Genomic DNA, 16,308 nt, shown 5'->3' on the forward strand with positions numbered 1-16,308 from the left:
CGAGGTGATTTTATAAAAAAACCCTTACTGTTTATGACATTAAACTCGTAGTATATATTAAGTATTTTTTAAAATACTCATATCTTTTAAACCGTAACTCCAAATTTAACATATTATACATGAAATTTGATTAGAAAAATATGTAAAATTTAAATATGATATTATTTTATCTGTTAAACGTTTAATAAAAATACTATCTAGGATGCAATCTTAATAAATAAGTCATTATTCGTCTTTCTTTCATACCGGTACTCATCCAGGTTGGGGATGAACACGTCAACAAAATCAAGATTAGAGATGAAACTGAAGGTCACTTGACTGATTCTTTGTACGTATTAAATCTATATGCAAGCCGTGTTAAAATAGAAGACCTGTTAAATTTTGAACTGGATTTTTGTAGGATAAGACCATCTTTATTTGTATCATAACTATAAATTCTCAAATTATAGACATTTTTTATAAATTAAGAGCGTGTGCCGTGTGATATTTCTTTCTCCCGTTGCAACGCATGGGCCCTTTTGCTAGTCTTTTAACAAGCATGGAAAGTTGTGGAAAAAAGGGGAACATGTTATATACAAAATTGTCATCACGCGAGAGCATAATTTACAATATCGAACGTTCAATTGGCCATGCTCAAAAATCCGACATTCCATTTGTAGCGAAAAAACATATAACTGTTCTAGGGGCTTTTCCCAATAGATTTTTGAAGTTCACATGTGTACTGCTATAGCAGATCATAAAAATATACTCATAGTGAATACTTAGCTTGACATATGAGCACCACTTTTTTTTTATAACAAAACCACTTTATAGATTATGACATAATGTCCATACAAATAGCATCCCGGATACATTCCGGGGACACACCACGCCAAACACGACACTCTAGCTGATTACAAGATCGAGCCAACAGATGTGCAGCAACATTCTGCTCCCTACGCACATGAAATATAGAACAACTAGTGAACAAAGCCTTAAGTTGCTTAATGTCCTGAATCACAGAACCACAAATAGATCGATCTTGGTCCAGTAAGTTGACACGCTGGACAACTGTCAAGCAATTAGAACCAAGTAAGACTTCCTGAATTCCTTCACACAATGCAAATTGCAATCCTTTCTGAATTGCAGTGGCCTCCGCTAACTCAGGAAGGATCACATCAGGAACACCAATACCATAACAAACAATGCAAGAACCTGAATGTTCTCGCATCACCACACCTGCCCCCATGCTCTTGTCATGTGTAAATATGGCAGCATCAACGTTTATCATCACCTTACCTGCCGGCGGCGGAACCCAGGATGCTGTTCTAGAGGGTTCACGCCTATGGTTGGTAGTAGTAATGTACAAATGCTGCACTATCATGTCAACATATAAGCTTTAACTTTCAGAGCCAGACTAGTAGGATGCTGAGTAATATTTTCTTCTCGTAGTTTATTTCTAGCATCCCAAATATGCCAACACGTGACTGCAAGAACTGTGGTAGAAAGATCATCGCAACTTGCCAAAAAAATCAAAGATCCATGTTTTGCAATTTTTGAATCCTTTCCGACAAAGATGCAAGTTGAAGTAGGCTTTAACATCAGACCAAACCGCTTTTGCATAAGGACAAAATAGCAATGCATGTTCTATGTGCTCATCTGCAGAACAATGGACACAAACCTTAGAAGCAGGAATATGTCGCCGGTGAAGTTGCATTCCTGATGGCAAGCAATCATGAGCGAATCTCCAAATAGTTATCAACATCTTCCCCGGAGCCTTGATTGCCCAAATTTTGTTCCATGAAATAGCATCACATTGTAGATTAGAAGACAAACCACGACCTGACCTGCTGCGGGATATGATCATCTTTGTCATCCTTGCCAAATGATAGGCAGATCGGACCGAGTATGTACCAGAACGTGTATGTGGCCATGACACAAAGTCAGTGTCCCCAAACCGACTGATGGGAAGTTGTAGTACTTGATCCGCAATCGATTCCTCAAAGACAGATCGGACTAGTTGGGTATTCCAAGTGAGGCCATCACCAGCAAAGAGCGAATTAACCTTCTGTCCAGCCGATAGAGGAGTCAGCAGATGTAAAAACTGTGGATTGATACCAGGAATCCAATGATCATCCTGAATCCGAATGGAAGGACTGTTACCCACACCCCATTGGACACCTTTCTTGACAAGCTCCATGCCATGAAGAATACTTCGCCAAGTATAGGAAGCAGACCGTGGACATTTTGCGCTCCAGAAATCTGTATTTGGGAAATAACGTCCCTTAAGGACACGAGCACATAATGTAGCTGGTTCTGTGATTAGCCGCCAGCATTGCTTGCCTAACATAGCTTGATTGAACATACTCATATCTCTGAAACCAAGACCACCCATAGCTTTCGTACATGTCAACTAGTCCCATGAACGCCAATGCATCTTTCGTTTACCATCAGCAAAACCCCACCATTGATCCGCAATGATTCTCCTCATTTGCTCGCAAGTACCAACGGGAAGATGGAAACAACTCATAATGTATGTTGGAATCGCCTGAATCACAGATTTTAAAAGAATCTCCACTCCTTTCCTAGACAATGGTCTATCAGACATTCCATTGATACGCTTCCACATGCGATCATACAAAAATTTGAAAGTCATAGTAGTTGATCGCCCCACATCTGTTGGCATGCCAAGATAAGAATCTTGTAGAGACTCATTGAAAACACCAAGGATATGTTTAACCTCATTCTTGATCACCTCCGGACAACCATTACCAAAGAAGATAGAAGACTTATCCAAATTAATCTGTTGTCCAGAGCCCTGACAATATAGGTGAAGGGTATCTTTCAAAGCTTGTACACTCCTCCTGACACTTCTTGCAAAGAAAATGTCATCTGCAAACAGTAAATGGGAGATAGCAGGACTAAGTCGACCATTTTTAATACCATGTAGCAAAACATGGTCCTCCTGCTGTTTGAGCAAACATGACATACCTTTAGTACAAAGAAGAAAGAGATAGGGGCTAATTGGATCACCTTGACGAATACCCCAGGTTGGCACCACAGGCTCTGTTAGATCTCCATTGACCCGGACAGCATAACGAGTAGATGTAACACACCTCATCACCGAGTATATCCAGGAATCAGCAAAACCCAACCGTGATAGGCAACCATGAAGAAAATTCCACTCAACACGGTCATATGCTTTCATCATATCAATCTTGAGAGCAAAGTAAGGCTTTTTCGCTCTTTGGGATCTTATCATATGTAAACTTTCAAAAGCAATAAGAGCATTATCCGTGATGAGACGACCAGGGATGAAAGCACTTTGATTCTCTCAAATCACCTCGGGCAGAAAAACTTTAAGTCGGTTTGGGAGTACCTTCGAGGCGAGTTTATAAAGGACATTACAGAGGCTAATTGGCCGAAAGTTCTTGAGATGTTGAGGGTTATTAACCTTCGGAATGAGCACAATCACTAAATCACAAAAACCAGTGGGGATGGTTCCTCCAGTCATGAAACTTCGGACAGCGTTACAAATTTCGGTCTGCAGAAAATCCCAATGTGTTTGATAAAAAAGAGCAGGGAAACCATCCGGACCAGGAGCCTTTGTAGGTCCCATTTGAAACAAAGCAGTTCTTATTTCGTCATCCGTATACTCTTTACAAAGAGCAGCATTCATCTCATCAGTGATCTTGCGTGGAATAGCATCAAGGACAGAAGCTGCCAGTGGACATGGCTCCGAACTGAATAATTGAGCATAGAAATTATGGACCATACCTTTGATTTCGGCCATATCATCACACATGGATCCATCATCACGTGAAAGGCTAGAAATTTCATTAGTGCGCCTCCTTGCCGAAGCATGTGCATGAAAGAATGATGTATTCCTGTCGCCCTCCCGAAGCCAGTCTATCCTTGAACGTTGTCGTGCCATAACTTCTTCCCTCTCAAAAAGCTCACATAAAGATTGTTCCGTACTTCGTATGTCGTTAATATTAGCCTCATTTGATCCCCGCAACATCTTCAATTTACGCTGTAATTTGAGAGTATCTTTACGAACAGAACCAAAAGAATCATGACTCCACCTTTTAAGAGAACCGGCGAGACGCCGTAGTTTATCACATGTGGACTGCAGAGACATAGAGCAATCTTGCCCTTCTACCCAAGCCTTTTCCATTACTTCTCGATAATCCGGTGCTCTAAGCAAGCCGCTTCGAAACGAAACTGTTGCTGCACCGGTGTATCCCTCATCTCCTCATCCAGTGTGGAAAGCTTGATTACAATGGCAAAATGGTCTGACGTGGTAGTGATTACATTCTCCACCTTGTAGTTGTTAAACAAATCCATAAATTCACCATTTGCAACAGCCCTATCAAGCCTGACTCTCACAAGGTCATCTCCAACTTTTCTATTATTCCATGTGAATTTTGGACCAGTAAAACTCATATCCACCAATATGCATTCATCTAAGCAATCACAAAACAAAGACATTTGAGCATCTGATCGTTCGTTGACCCCAAGATGTTCATCACTGCAAAGAACCTCGTTAAAATCTCCACAACAAATCCACGGTCCCTTCCACTCTGAGTGCAGCCGAGATAACAACTTCCAGAAATCATGACATAGGCCACGACGAGGTTCACCATACACAAACGTTGCATGCCAGGGAATGCATTCTTCCGTAGATATAATCACAACAATGCAATGAGAATTAAAACCCTTCAGAGATACAATATATGGTTGTTGCCAAAACAAAGCTAGACCACCACTGAGACCAGCACTGCTAACAACAAAGCTACCAGTATATTTAAGCGACCACATGAAATTTTGCACCCTAGAATCCTTCATCTTCGTTTCGGAGAGGAAGAGGAAGGAAGGTCGGAAAAACCTCACTAACCAGCGAAGTTCACCAACTATCGAGTCCGACCCAAGCCCTCGACAGTTCCAGCAAAGTAGATTCATTGCGTCTGGCAGGGCTACACCGCAGCCTCTGCCTGATCCGCCGATCATAATGTTGATGAGATTCTCTGCTTCTTATTCTTCTCTTGTGGCAAAATATGGTCATCCACAACGTCTGTCTGAAAAGCAGCCGGTGTGCCCTTGTTGCTTACCAGAATCATGGGAAGCCGGGACGTCTCCTCCACTTCGTGCTGCACCTGAACTTTTGGCTGATACACCTTTCTTTTCTGCCCAGAAATTTGAACGATCTTCCCCGAAACCGCGACACCTGCTGATCCATCCACAGGCGTATGTACATCCGGAGATGCAATAGTCTTTGCACGACTGGCCCTTTGTTTCCTCTGTTTCACATTTGTAAAACCCTCACCCACATCCTCCTTTCCACGCACCCTAGACGGCGCCTTAGTTGGTGCTTTAACACCTCGCTTGGCCCTGATTTGGAATTCTTAGAATTCGAATGCTGGCCCATATTAGTTCCTGAATATTTCTTCTTCTTGTCATCTGAGGCACAAAGCCTAGAACTATGATATGGAAGAAGACCCTCAGCAACACGTTCCCCTGGCGTTGGACACACAACAGACGAGTGCCCCACACAGCCACAAGAAAAGCAGAACAACGGTAGTCGTTCATACTTCTCTTGGTAAACATCAGTCACTCTCCGTTTCTGAGAAAACATTGACACACATCGCATCAATGGTTGATTGACATCAACAGAGATCCTTACACGCATGTAGTCACCCCATGCACGCCCTTTGTCATCGACATCCATCCTCTCCACCTTGCCCAACGTGGATGCCAAAGCTTTGCCACGATCATCATTCATAAGTCCAAATGGGAGATTCTGAATACGAACCCACAAAGAAAGAGTGTCAAAGCAGATCTCACTAGGCTTGAGCGCATGGTCAAATTCCTTCAACAGAATACAACGCTTTCTAATCGTCCATGGCGATCCCTCGCTCACTCGTTCCTTATCTGCCTTGCTCCCAAATTCAGCCAGAAATCTATTTTCTCCCAACGGATGAAACTCCAGACCCCTAGGATTTCCCCACGCAGGCCTAAGAGCAGCCTTGATAGTTGAAACATGAAGAGTGTTAGGAGCCAGAACCTTCCCAACTAACGCCCATGATGGACAGCCAGGGTAATCTTCGTCATCATCCTCGAGAACAAAAGCTGTAGATTCCTGAGTTGTGAGATTGAGACGATCAAGCATAGCCGCTACATTGTCCCTGTTGGAAATATGCCCTAGAGGCAATAATAATTAGTTATTATTATATTTCTTTGTTCATGATAATCGTTTATTATCCATGCTATAATTGTATTGATTGCAAACACAATACTTGTGTGGATACATAGACAAAACACTGTCCCTAGTAAGCCTCTAGTTGACTAGCTCGTTGATCAAAGATGGTCAAGGTTTCCTGGCCATAGGCAAGTGTTGTTACTTGATAACGGGATCACATCATTAGGAGAATCATGTGATGGACTAGACCCAAACTAATAGACGTAGCATGTTGATCGTGTAATTTTGTTGCTACTGTTTTCTGCGTGTCAAGTATTTGTTCCTATGACCATGAGATCATATAACTCACTGACACCGGAGGAATGCTTTGTGTGTATCAAATGTCGCAACGTAACTGGGTGACTATAAAGATGCTCTACTGGTATCTCCGAAGGTGTTCGTTGAGTTAGTATGGATCAAGAATGGGATTTGTCACTCCGTATGACGGAGAGGTATCTCGGGGCCCACTCGGTAATACAACATCACACACAAGCCTTGCAAGCAATGTGACTTAGTGTAAGTTGCGGGATCTTGTATTACGGAACGAGTAAAGAGACTTGCCGGTAAACGAGATTGAAATAGGTATGCGGATACCGACGATCGAATCTGAGGCAAGTAATATACCGAAGGACAAAGGGAATGACATACGGGATTATATGAATCCTTGGCACTGAGATTCAAATGATAAGATCTTCGTAGAATATGTAGGATCCAATATGGGCATCCAGGTCCCACTATTGGATATTGACCGAGGAGTCTCTCGGGTCATGTCTACATACTTCTCGAACCCGCAGGGTCTGCACACTTAAGGTTCGACGTTGTTTTATGCGTATTTGAGTTATATGGTTGGTTACCGAATGTTGTTCGGAGTCCCGGATGAGATCATGGACGTCACGAGGGTTTCCGGAATGGTCCGGAAACGAAGATTGATATATAGGATGACCTCATTTGGTTACCTTAAGGTTTTCGTGCATTACCGGAAAAGTTTCGGGCTCATCAGTAGTGTACTGGGAGTGCCGGGAGGGGTGCCGGGGATCATCAGGAGGGGTGTCACGCCCCAAGGGGTATCATGGGCTATGGGAAGAGATAAACCAGCCCCTAGTGGGCTGGAATAAGTTCCCACTAAGGCCCATAAGGTTTGAGAAGGAAAAATACACAAGGTGGAAAGAGTTTTCAAGTGGGAAGGTGGAATCCTACTCCAAGTAGGATTGGAGTAGGACTCCTCCACCTCCAATTTCGGCCAAACCTTTAGGTTTTGAGGCTGCCTCCTCCCCTCCCTCCCTCCTACACATAGTGGGGTTTTAGGGCTGATTTGAGACAACTTTTGCCACGGCAGCCCGACCACATACCTCCACGGTTTTACCTCTAGATCGCGTTTCTGCGAAGCTCGGGCGGAGCCCTGCTGAGATTAGATCACCACCAACCTCCGGAGCGCCGTCACGCTGCCGGAGAACTCATCTACCTCTCCGTCTCTCTTGCTGGATCAAGAAGGCCGAGATCATCGTCGAGCCGGTGACAAGAAGATCGTGCTGGTGCTTTGGTGATGGAGATCAAGAAGCACATGATGATGGCCATATCATGTCACTTATGAATTACATGTGATGTTAATCCTTTATGCAAATTATCTTGCTTAGAACGACGGTAGCATTATGAGGTAATATCTCACTAAAATTTCAAGACGAAATTGTGTTCTCCCCGACTGTGCACCGTTGTGACAGTTCTTCGTTTCGAGACACCACGTGATGATCGGGTGTGATAGACTCGACGTTCACATACAACGGGTGCAAAACAGTTGCACACGCGGAATACTCGGGTTAAGCTTGACGAGCCTAGCATGTGCAGACATGGCCTCGGAACACATGAGACCGAAAGGTCGAGCATGAATCATATAGTTGATATGATTAGCATAGAGATGCTTACCACTGAAACTATTCTCGACTCACGTGATGATCGAACTTGAGATAGTGGATTTGGAAGATGTACCACTCAAATGACTAGAGAGATGTACTTTTTGAGTGGGAGTTCTTAAGTAATATGATTAATTGAACTAATTGTCATGAACATAGTCTAATGATCTTTGCGAATTACGATGTAGCTTGCGCTATAGCTCTACTGTTTTTATATGTTCCTAGAGAAAATTTAGTTGAAAGTTGATAGTAGCAATCTTTGCAGACTGAGTCTGTAAAACCGAGGATTGTCCTCGTTGCTGCACAGAAGGCTTATGTCCTTAATGCACCACTCGGTGTGTTGCACCTCGAGCGTCGTCTGTAGATGTTGTGAACATCCGACATACACGTTTCTGATGACTACACGATAGTTCAGTACAAAATACTTAATGGCTTAGAAGCAAGGCGCCGAAGACGTTTTGAAACGTCACGAAACATGAGAGATGTTCTAAAGAGATGAAATTGTGATTTCATGCTTGTGCCCTTGTTAAGAGGTATGAGACCTCCGACAAGATTCTTTGTCCACGAAGTAAAGGATAAAAGCTCAATCGTTGAGCGTGTGCTCAGGTTATCTGAGTACGACAATCGCTTGAATCAAGTGGGAGTTGATCTTCCACATAAGATAGTGATGGTTCTCCAAAGTCACTGCCACCAAGCTATGAGAGCTTCGTGATGAACTATAACATATCAAGGATAGATACAATGATCCTTGAGCGATTCGCGATGTTTGACATTGCGAGAGTAGAAATCAAGAAGGAGCATCAATAGTTGATGGTTAGTAAAACCACTAAGTTTTGAGGAAGGCAAGGGCTAGAAGGGATACTTCGTGAAACGGCAAAGCAGTTGCTGCATTAATGAAGAGACCCCAGATTAAACCCAAGCCCGGGACTAAGTGATTCTGTTATGAGGGGAACGGTCACTGAGACGGAGCAACTCTAGATACTTGGTAGATAAGAAGGTTGGCAAAAGTCGAAAGAAGTATATTTTATATACATGATGTTGATGTGTACTTTACTAGCATTCCTAGTAGCATGAGGGTATTGGATACCGGTTCGGTTGCTAAGTGATTAGTAACATGAAATGAAAGCTACGGCATAAACAGAGACTAGCTAAAGGCGAGGTGACGATACGTGTTGGAAGTGTTTCCAAGGTTGATATGATCAAACGTCGCACGCTCCCTCTACCATCGGGATTGGTGTTAAACCTAAATAATTGTTATTTGGTGCTTGCGTTAAGCATGAACATGATTGGATAGTGTTTATTGCAATAGGATTATTCATTTAAATAGAATAATGGTTACTCTATTTGCTTGAATAATCACCTTCAATGGTTTATTGAATCTCGATCGTAGTGTCACACATGTTCATGATATTGGTGCCAAAAGATACGAGGTAATGATGATAGTACCACTTACTTGTGGCACTGCCGCTTGAGTCATGTTGGTATAAATTGCATGAAGAGGCTCCATGCTGATGGATCTTTATACTCACTTGATTTTGAATCACTACTGACATGCAAATCATACCACATGAGCAAGGCCTTGTTTTCATTGAGATGAAACAAGATAGTAACTTGTTGGAAGTGATACATTTTGATGTATGCAGTCCAATGGGTGCTGAGGCACGCAGTGGATACCATTGTGTTCTTACTTCAATGACGATTTGAGTAGATACAATAGTATTTACTTAATGAATCACAAGTCTAAAATATTGAAAAGTTCAATTCTGTTTCGGAGTGAAGTTCGTCGTAACAAGAGGATAAACTGTCTACGATATGATCATAGAAATGAATATCTGAGTTACGAGTTTTGGTACGCAGTTAAGACAATGTGGAAATTGTTTCGCAGTTGATGCCACCTGGAACATCATAGTGTGATGATGTGTCTGAACGTCATAGCCACGCACTATTTGGTATGGTGCATGCTATGATGTCTCTTATCAAATTACCACTATCGTTTATGGGTTATGCATTAGAGACAACCGCATTCACTTTAAATAGGGCACCGCGTGTTTCCGTTGAGATGACACAGTATAGACTGAGGTTTAGAGAAATCTAAACTATCGTTTCTTGAAAGTTTGGGGCTTCGACACTTATGTGAAAAAGTTTCAGTCTGATAAGCTCGAACCCAAAGCGGATAAATGCATCTTCATAGGATATCCAAAACAGTTGGGTACATCTCCTATCTCAGATCCGAAAGCAAAGTGTTTGTTTCTAGAAACGGATCCTTTCTCGAGGAAAGGTTTCTCTCGAAAGAATTGTGTGGGAGGGTGGTAGAACTTGATGAGGTTATTGAACCATCACTTCAACCAGTGTGTAGCAGGGTGCAGGAAGTTCTTCGTGTGGCGCCTACACCAGTTGAAGTGAAAGATGATGATGGTGATCATCGAGCATCAGATCAAGTTACTACAAACCTCGTAGGTTGACAAGGTCGCGTACTACTGCAGAGTGGTACGGTAACCCTGTCTTGGAGGTCATGTTGTTGAGCAACAGTGCACCTACGAGTTATGCAGAAAGCAATGGTGGGCCCGGATTCCGACAAATGGCTGGAGGCCATGAAATCCGAGAGAGGATCCATGTATGAAAACAAAGTGTAGACTTTGGAAGAACTACTTGATGGTCATAGGACTATTGAGTAAAGATGGATCTTTAAAAGGAAGACAGACGATGATGGTGATAAGTCACTATTAAGAAAAGCTCGACTTGTCGCAAAGATGTTTCCGACATGATCAAACAGTTGACTATGGTGAGACTTTCTCACTCGTAGCGATGCTAAAAGTCTGTTAGAATTATGTTAGTAGTTGTTGCATTATTTTTGAAATATTGCACATAGGATGTCAAAACATTGTTTCCACGACGGTTTCCTTGAGCAAACATTGTATGTGATACAACCAGAAGGTTTTGTCGATCCTAAAGATACTAAAAAGTATGCAAGCTCCAGCGATCCTTCAATGGACTGGTGCAAGCATCTCGGAGTTGGAATATACACTTTGATGAGATGATCAAAGATTTTGGGTTTGTACAAGGTTTATGAGAAACTTGTATTTCCAAAGAAGTGAGTGGGAGCACTATAGAATTTCTGATAAGTATATGTGGTTGACATATTGTGGATTAGAAGTAATGTAGAATTTCTGTAAAGCATACAAGGTTGTTTGAAAGGAGTTTTCAAAGGAATACCTGGATTGAGCTACTTGAGCGTTGAGCATCAAGATCTATGGAGATAGATCAAAACGCTTAATAGAAGTTTCAACAAGATGCATGCCTTGACAAGTTTTTGAAGGAATTCGAAATAGATCAGCAAAGAAGGAGTTCTTGACTGTGTTGTAAGGTGTGAATTTGAGTAAGACTCAAAACCCGACCACAGCAGAATAAAGAGAATAGACGAAGGTCGTCTTCTATGCCTTAGCCGTAGACTCTGAAGTATGCCATGCTGAGTACCGCACCTGATGTGTGCCTTGCAGCAAGTCTGCTAAGAGGTACACAGAGTGATCCAGGATTGAATCACTGATCAGCGGTCAAAGTTATCCTTAGTAACTAAATAGACTAAGGAATTTTTCTCGATTATGGAGGTGGTTAAAGAGTTCGTCGTAAAGGGTTACATCGATGCAAGCTTTGACACTAATCCGAATAACTATGAGTAGTGAAACGGATTCGTATAGTAGAGTAGATATTTGGAGCATTTCTGAATAGCACGTAGTAGCAGCATCTCTAAGATGACATAAAGATTTGTAAAGAACGCACGGATCTGAAAGTTTCAGAACCGTTGACTAAAACCTCTGTCACGAGCAAGACGTGATCAGACCCCAGAACTATATGGGTGTTGGATTCATTAAAATCACATGGTGATGTGAACTAGATTATTGACTCTAGTGCAAGTGGGAGTCTGTTGGAAATATGCCCTAGAGGCAATAATAATTAGTTATTATTATATTTCTTTGTTCATGATAATCGTTTATTATCCATGCTATAATTGTATTGATTGCAAACACAATACTTGTGTGGATACATAGACAAAACACTGTCCCTAGTAAGCCTCTAGTTGACTAGCTCGTTGATCAAAGATGGTCAAGGTTTCCTGGCCATAGGCAAGTGTTGTTACTTGATAACGGGATCACATCATTAGGAGAATCATGTGATGGACTAGACCCAAACTAATATACGTAGCATGTTGATTGTGTCATTTTGTTGCTACTGTTTTCTGCGTGTCAAGTATTTGTTCCTATGACCATGAGATCATATAACTCACTGACACCGGAGGAATGCTTTGTGTGTATCAAACGTCGCAACGTAACTGGGTGACTATAAAGATGCTCTACTGGTATCTCCGAAGGTGTTCGTTGAGTTAGTATGGATCAAGAATGGGATTTGTCACTCCGTATGACGGAGAGGTATCTCGGGGCCCACTCGGTAATACAACATCACACACAAGCCTTGCAAGCAATGTGACTTAGTGTAAGTTGCGTGATCTTGTATTACGCAACGAGTAAAGAGACTTGCCGGTAAACGAGATTGAAATAGGTATGCGGATACTGACGATCGAATCTCAGGCAAGTAATATACCGAAGGACAAAGGGAATGACATACGGGATTATATGAATCCTTGGCACTGAGGTTCAAACGATAAGATCTTCGTAGAATATGTAGGATCCAATATGGGCATCCAGGTCCCGCTATTGGATATTGACCGAGGAGTCTCTCGGGTCATGTCTACATACTTCTCGAACCCGCAGGGTCTGCACACTTAAAGTTTGACGTTGTTTTATGCGTATTTGAGTTATATGGTTGGTTACCGAATGTTGTTCAGAGTCCCGGATGAGATCACGAACGTCACGAGGGTTTCCGGAATGGTCCGGAAACGAAGATTGATATATAGGATGACCTCATTTGGTTACCGGAAGGTTTTCGTGCATTACCGGAAAAGTTTCGGGCTCATCGGTAGTGTACTGGGAGTGCCGGGAGGGGTGCCGGGGACCATCAGGAGGGGTGTCACGCCCCAAGGGGTCTCATGGGCTATGGGAAGAGATAAACCAGCCCCTAGTGGGCTGGAATAAGTTCCCACTAAGGCCCATAAGGTTTGAGAAGGAAAAAAACACAAGGTGGAAAGAGTTTCCAAGTGGGAAGGTGGAATCCTACTCCAAGTAGGATTGGAGTAGGACTCCTCCACCTCCAATTTCGGCCAAACCTTTAGGTTTTTAGGCTGCCTCCTCCCCTCCCTCCCTCCTATAGATAGTGGGGTTTTAGGGCTGATTTGAGACAACTTTTGCCACGGCAGCCCGACCACATACCTCCACGGTTTTACCTCTAGATCGCGTTTCTGCGGAGCTCGGGCGGAGCCCTGGTGAGATTAGATCACCACCAACCTCCGGAGCGCCGTCACGCTGCCGGAGAACTCATCTACCCCTCCGTCTCTCTTGCTGGATCAAGAAGGCCGAGATCATCGTCGAGCTGTACGTGTGCTGAACGCGGAGGTGCCGTCCGTTCGGCACTAGATCGGAGCGGATCGTGGGACGGATCGCGGGACGGTTCGTGGGACGGTTCGCGGGGCGGATCGAGGGACGTGAGGACGTTCCACTACATCAACCGCGTTCACTAACGCTTCTGCTGTGCGATCTACAAGGGTACGTAGATCGGAAATCCCCTCTCGTAGATGGACATCACCATGGTAGGTTTTCGTGCGCGTAGGGAATTTTTTGTTTCCCATGCGACGTTCCCCAACAGTCCCCGCACAAGATGATGCAGATTCCTTCGCAACTGATGCTTTACCCTTAGCAGCCTGATCCAAATCGCGGATTGACAGAACTCCCCCTGGCACCGAAGCACCACCAGGAACCGAGACTCCAGAGTTCGCCGCCTCCTCCGCCATCTTGGTGACGACCAGAGAGCGGGAGCGTCGGAGAAAAAAGGAGAGACGGGATCGTGAGGATCACCGTCCCCAGACGTAGCCGAGGAAATTTTTATATGAGCACCACTTGTGAGTGGCCAATCTCTCTCTTTCTCTTAAATATACTCAAAGTGAATACTTAGCTAGAACTACAAATATAAGAAACCAAGATCTTCTATTAAATAAAAATGTATTTAGAAATAGCACGGTCCAAACAAATCCATTTTTGTTAGGGAATCGTTTCCCACCCGCGCGTCGGCCGAACCGACGCGCCGGTCGCCCCCTCGTGCGCGTGGACCCATGCAACATTTTTTCCATCCGCGTGCTTCGTTGGTCAGTGGATGCAACATCTTTCGTTTAAATATATTGCAACCAACGTCATATTTGCTGCAAGTGTTTTTCTACTATTTTTTGTTCCAGTAAAAAAATGCATATACGTTTGGTTGCAACTCCAGTTCGTCGGATTTTTTGTTACAATCGATGTTTTTTACTTTTGCTACAACCGGCATAATGTTTTGCTGCAACCGTTCACTAAAAAAGTTGCATACACGTCACATAAATATTTGCTACAACCGGCGTTTGACTTTTGCTACCACACACCATCAACTTCGTTTTTTGCTACGATCGCGTAGATATTTTTTTGCTACAAATTTTTATTTTTTGTTGCAACCGTTGAAAAAATTGTTGCATCGTATCGAAATTTTGCTGTATAGAAAAAAAAATGTTGCATGCGGATCCAACGGTATGGACGACGCGGGGTTGGTGAATCCTGCGACTCGCACGCGGCCGGCCGAAAGTTTGGACCGGCCCGCCGGCGCAGATCAGTCCCCTTTTTGTTAGGGCATCTAGAACTGCCTAGTAGTCATCCATAACTTTATGAACTCCCCGAACAAAATATGTAAAACCCATGGTTTATCTTCTATGGATGATGTCTATGATCAGAGCCGGCTATAATAGCTGTTTTGAGATTATGAATGCCACGTGTTTTGACAAGAATAGCTGTTTTGAGATTATGAATACCACGTGTAATCCATCAGGGAACCTCCCAGGGCGCACAGGACGATCCTGATACAAACTGGGTTCTGAGATGTAATTGCAAAACGGCAATGCAAAAAAAAAAGAACATCAAATTCACATGGATTAATCGAATAACACGACGGTAGTATTTACACTAATGACCAATCTGTATGAATACATGACTACGAACAGGAAAGATAACATCGACTCTCTTTAACTTGAGAAGCTAGTGCGTACGGGAAAGATCTAAAGAGGAGAGATAGTAACTATGTACACTGGTACACTGTCCCTAGGAAAAACTCTCTGCAAGTTTTTAAACTCCTTCTGCCATCAAATCTTGTCGATCTTGGACGGCGCAACGAGAGGGTTCTGCTGGGAGATCTTCTCACGGCCGACCTTCTTGTAGTCGAAGTCACACGCGTGCCCGTCCACGTAGCGGTGCAGCGAGCAGAAGGTGCCGCCGCAGCGGCACGCGAACCCCAGCAGCCCGACCTTCTTCTTGCACGCCATGCACCTGGTTGGCCCCGCCTTCTTCGCCGGCGCCTCGGCCGCCGGTGCCTCGGCGGCAGCGGCAGAGGCAGAGTCCTGCAGGCTCAGCGATGTCTTGAGGTTGAGGGCGAGGTTGGCCACGTCGGCCTTGATCTTCGTCTTCCCTTCGACGGCGGGGGCGGCCGTATCGGCGGCCTTGAGGTGGTCGAGGTAGCACTTGGAGCACATGTTCTTGGTCGCCGCGCTCCCGTAGAACCCGCAGCCCTTCGCGCACGCCGCTGCGGCGGCCTGCGTCGACGGCTCCTCCCCGTGCGCCATCTATCGGCACCGATCTGATCGAAGAAGAGGATCGATCGATCGCTTCGCGTTCGCCTATGTGAATCTCGGGTTTGGTTGTCCTCGTCCTCGTGCGTGGTTTCTCTTTTGACTAGTCCCCGAGGGCATCCTGCCCCTTATAAAAAGGTCAGCCGTGGCTGACCAGAACGTGTCGTGTTTAGACTTTGGACTTGGGTTCGTGTCATCGCCAAATTCGGACCCGGAGACAGTTTTCCAACTCGGATCGATCAACAGCAACTCCAATCACGGATCACCTAAAAGGACTTTAATGTAGACTAGTTTAACGCCCTTACGTTGCCACGGCTTAACAATTAATCATTGTAATCCAAAACATGACACATGTGGTTTATGGGTGCACATGTGACTTATGAGTGTGTTGCGACAAATATCATCTTCTACTTAATAATATAATAAAATCCATGTGA

At 43.8% G+C, this 16,308-nt stretch overlaps 1 protein-coding gene across 1 annotated transcript; it reads right to left on the reverse strand.

Annotated features, from left to right (window-relative positions):
- Window positions 1-15,258: 15,258 nt before the first annotated feature.
- LOC123429791 (zinc finger A20 and AN1 domain-containing stress-associated protein 12-like) lies at window positions 15,259-15,955 on the reverse strand. The gene has a single exon (XM_045113783.1). The coding sequence runs from the start codon at window positions 15,863-15,865 to the stop codon at window positions 15,389-15,391; it is 477 nt and encodes a 158-aa protein (XP_044969718.1). The 5' UTR covers window positions 15,866-15,955; the 3' UTR covers window positions 15,259-15,388.
- Between the last annotated feature and the right edge of the window lie 353 nt (window positions 15,956-16,308).

This window comes from Hordeum vulgare, chromosome 2H (assembly GCF_904849725.1).
Source record: "Hordeum vulgare subsp. vulgare chromosome 2H, MorexV3_pseudomolecules_assembly, whole genome shotgun sequence".
In the NCBI taxonomy this organism is placed as follows: Eukaryota; Viridiplantae; Streptophyta; class Magnoliopsida; order Poales; family Poaceae; genus Hordeum; species Hordeum vulgare.

What these genes read in the sequence shown, in the direction of transcription:
- LOC123429791 (XM_045113783.1), bottom strand. Translation starts at nt 15,865, where the DNA reads ATGGCGCACGGGGAGGAGCCGTCGACGCAGGCCGCCGCAGCGGCGTGC.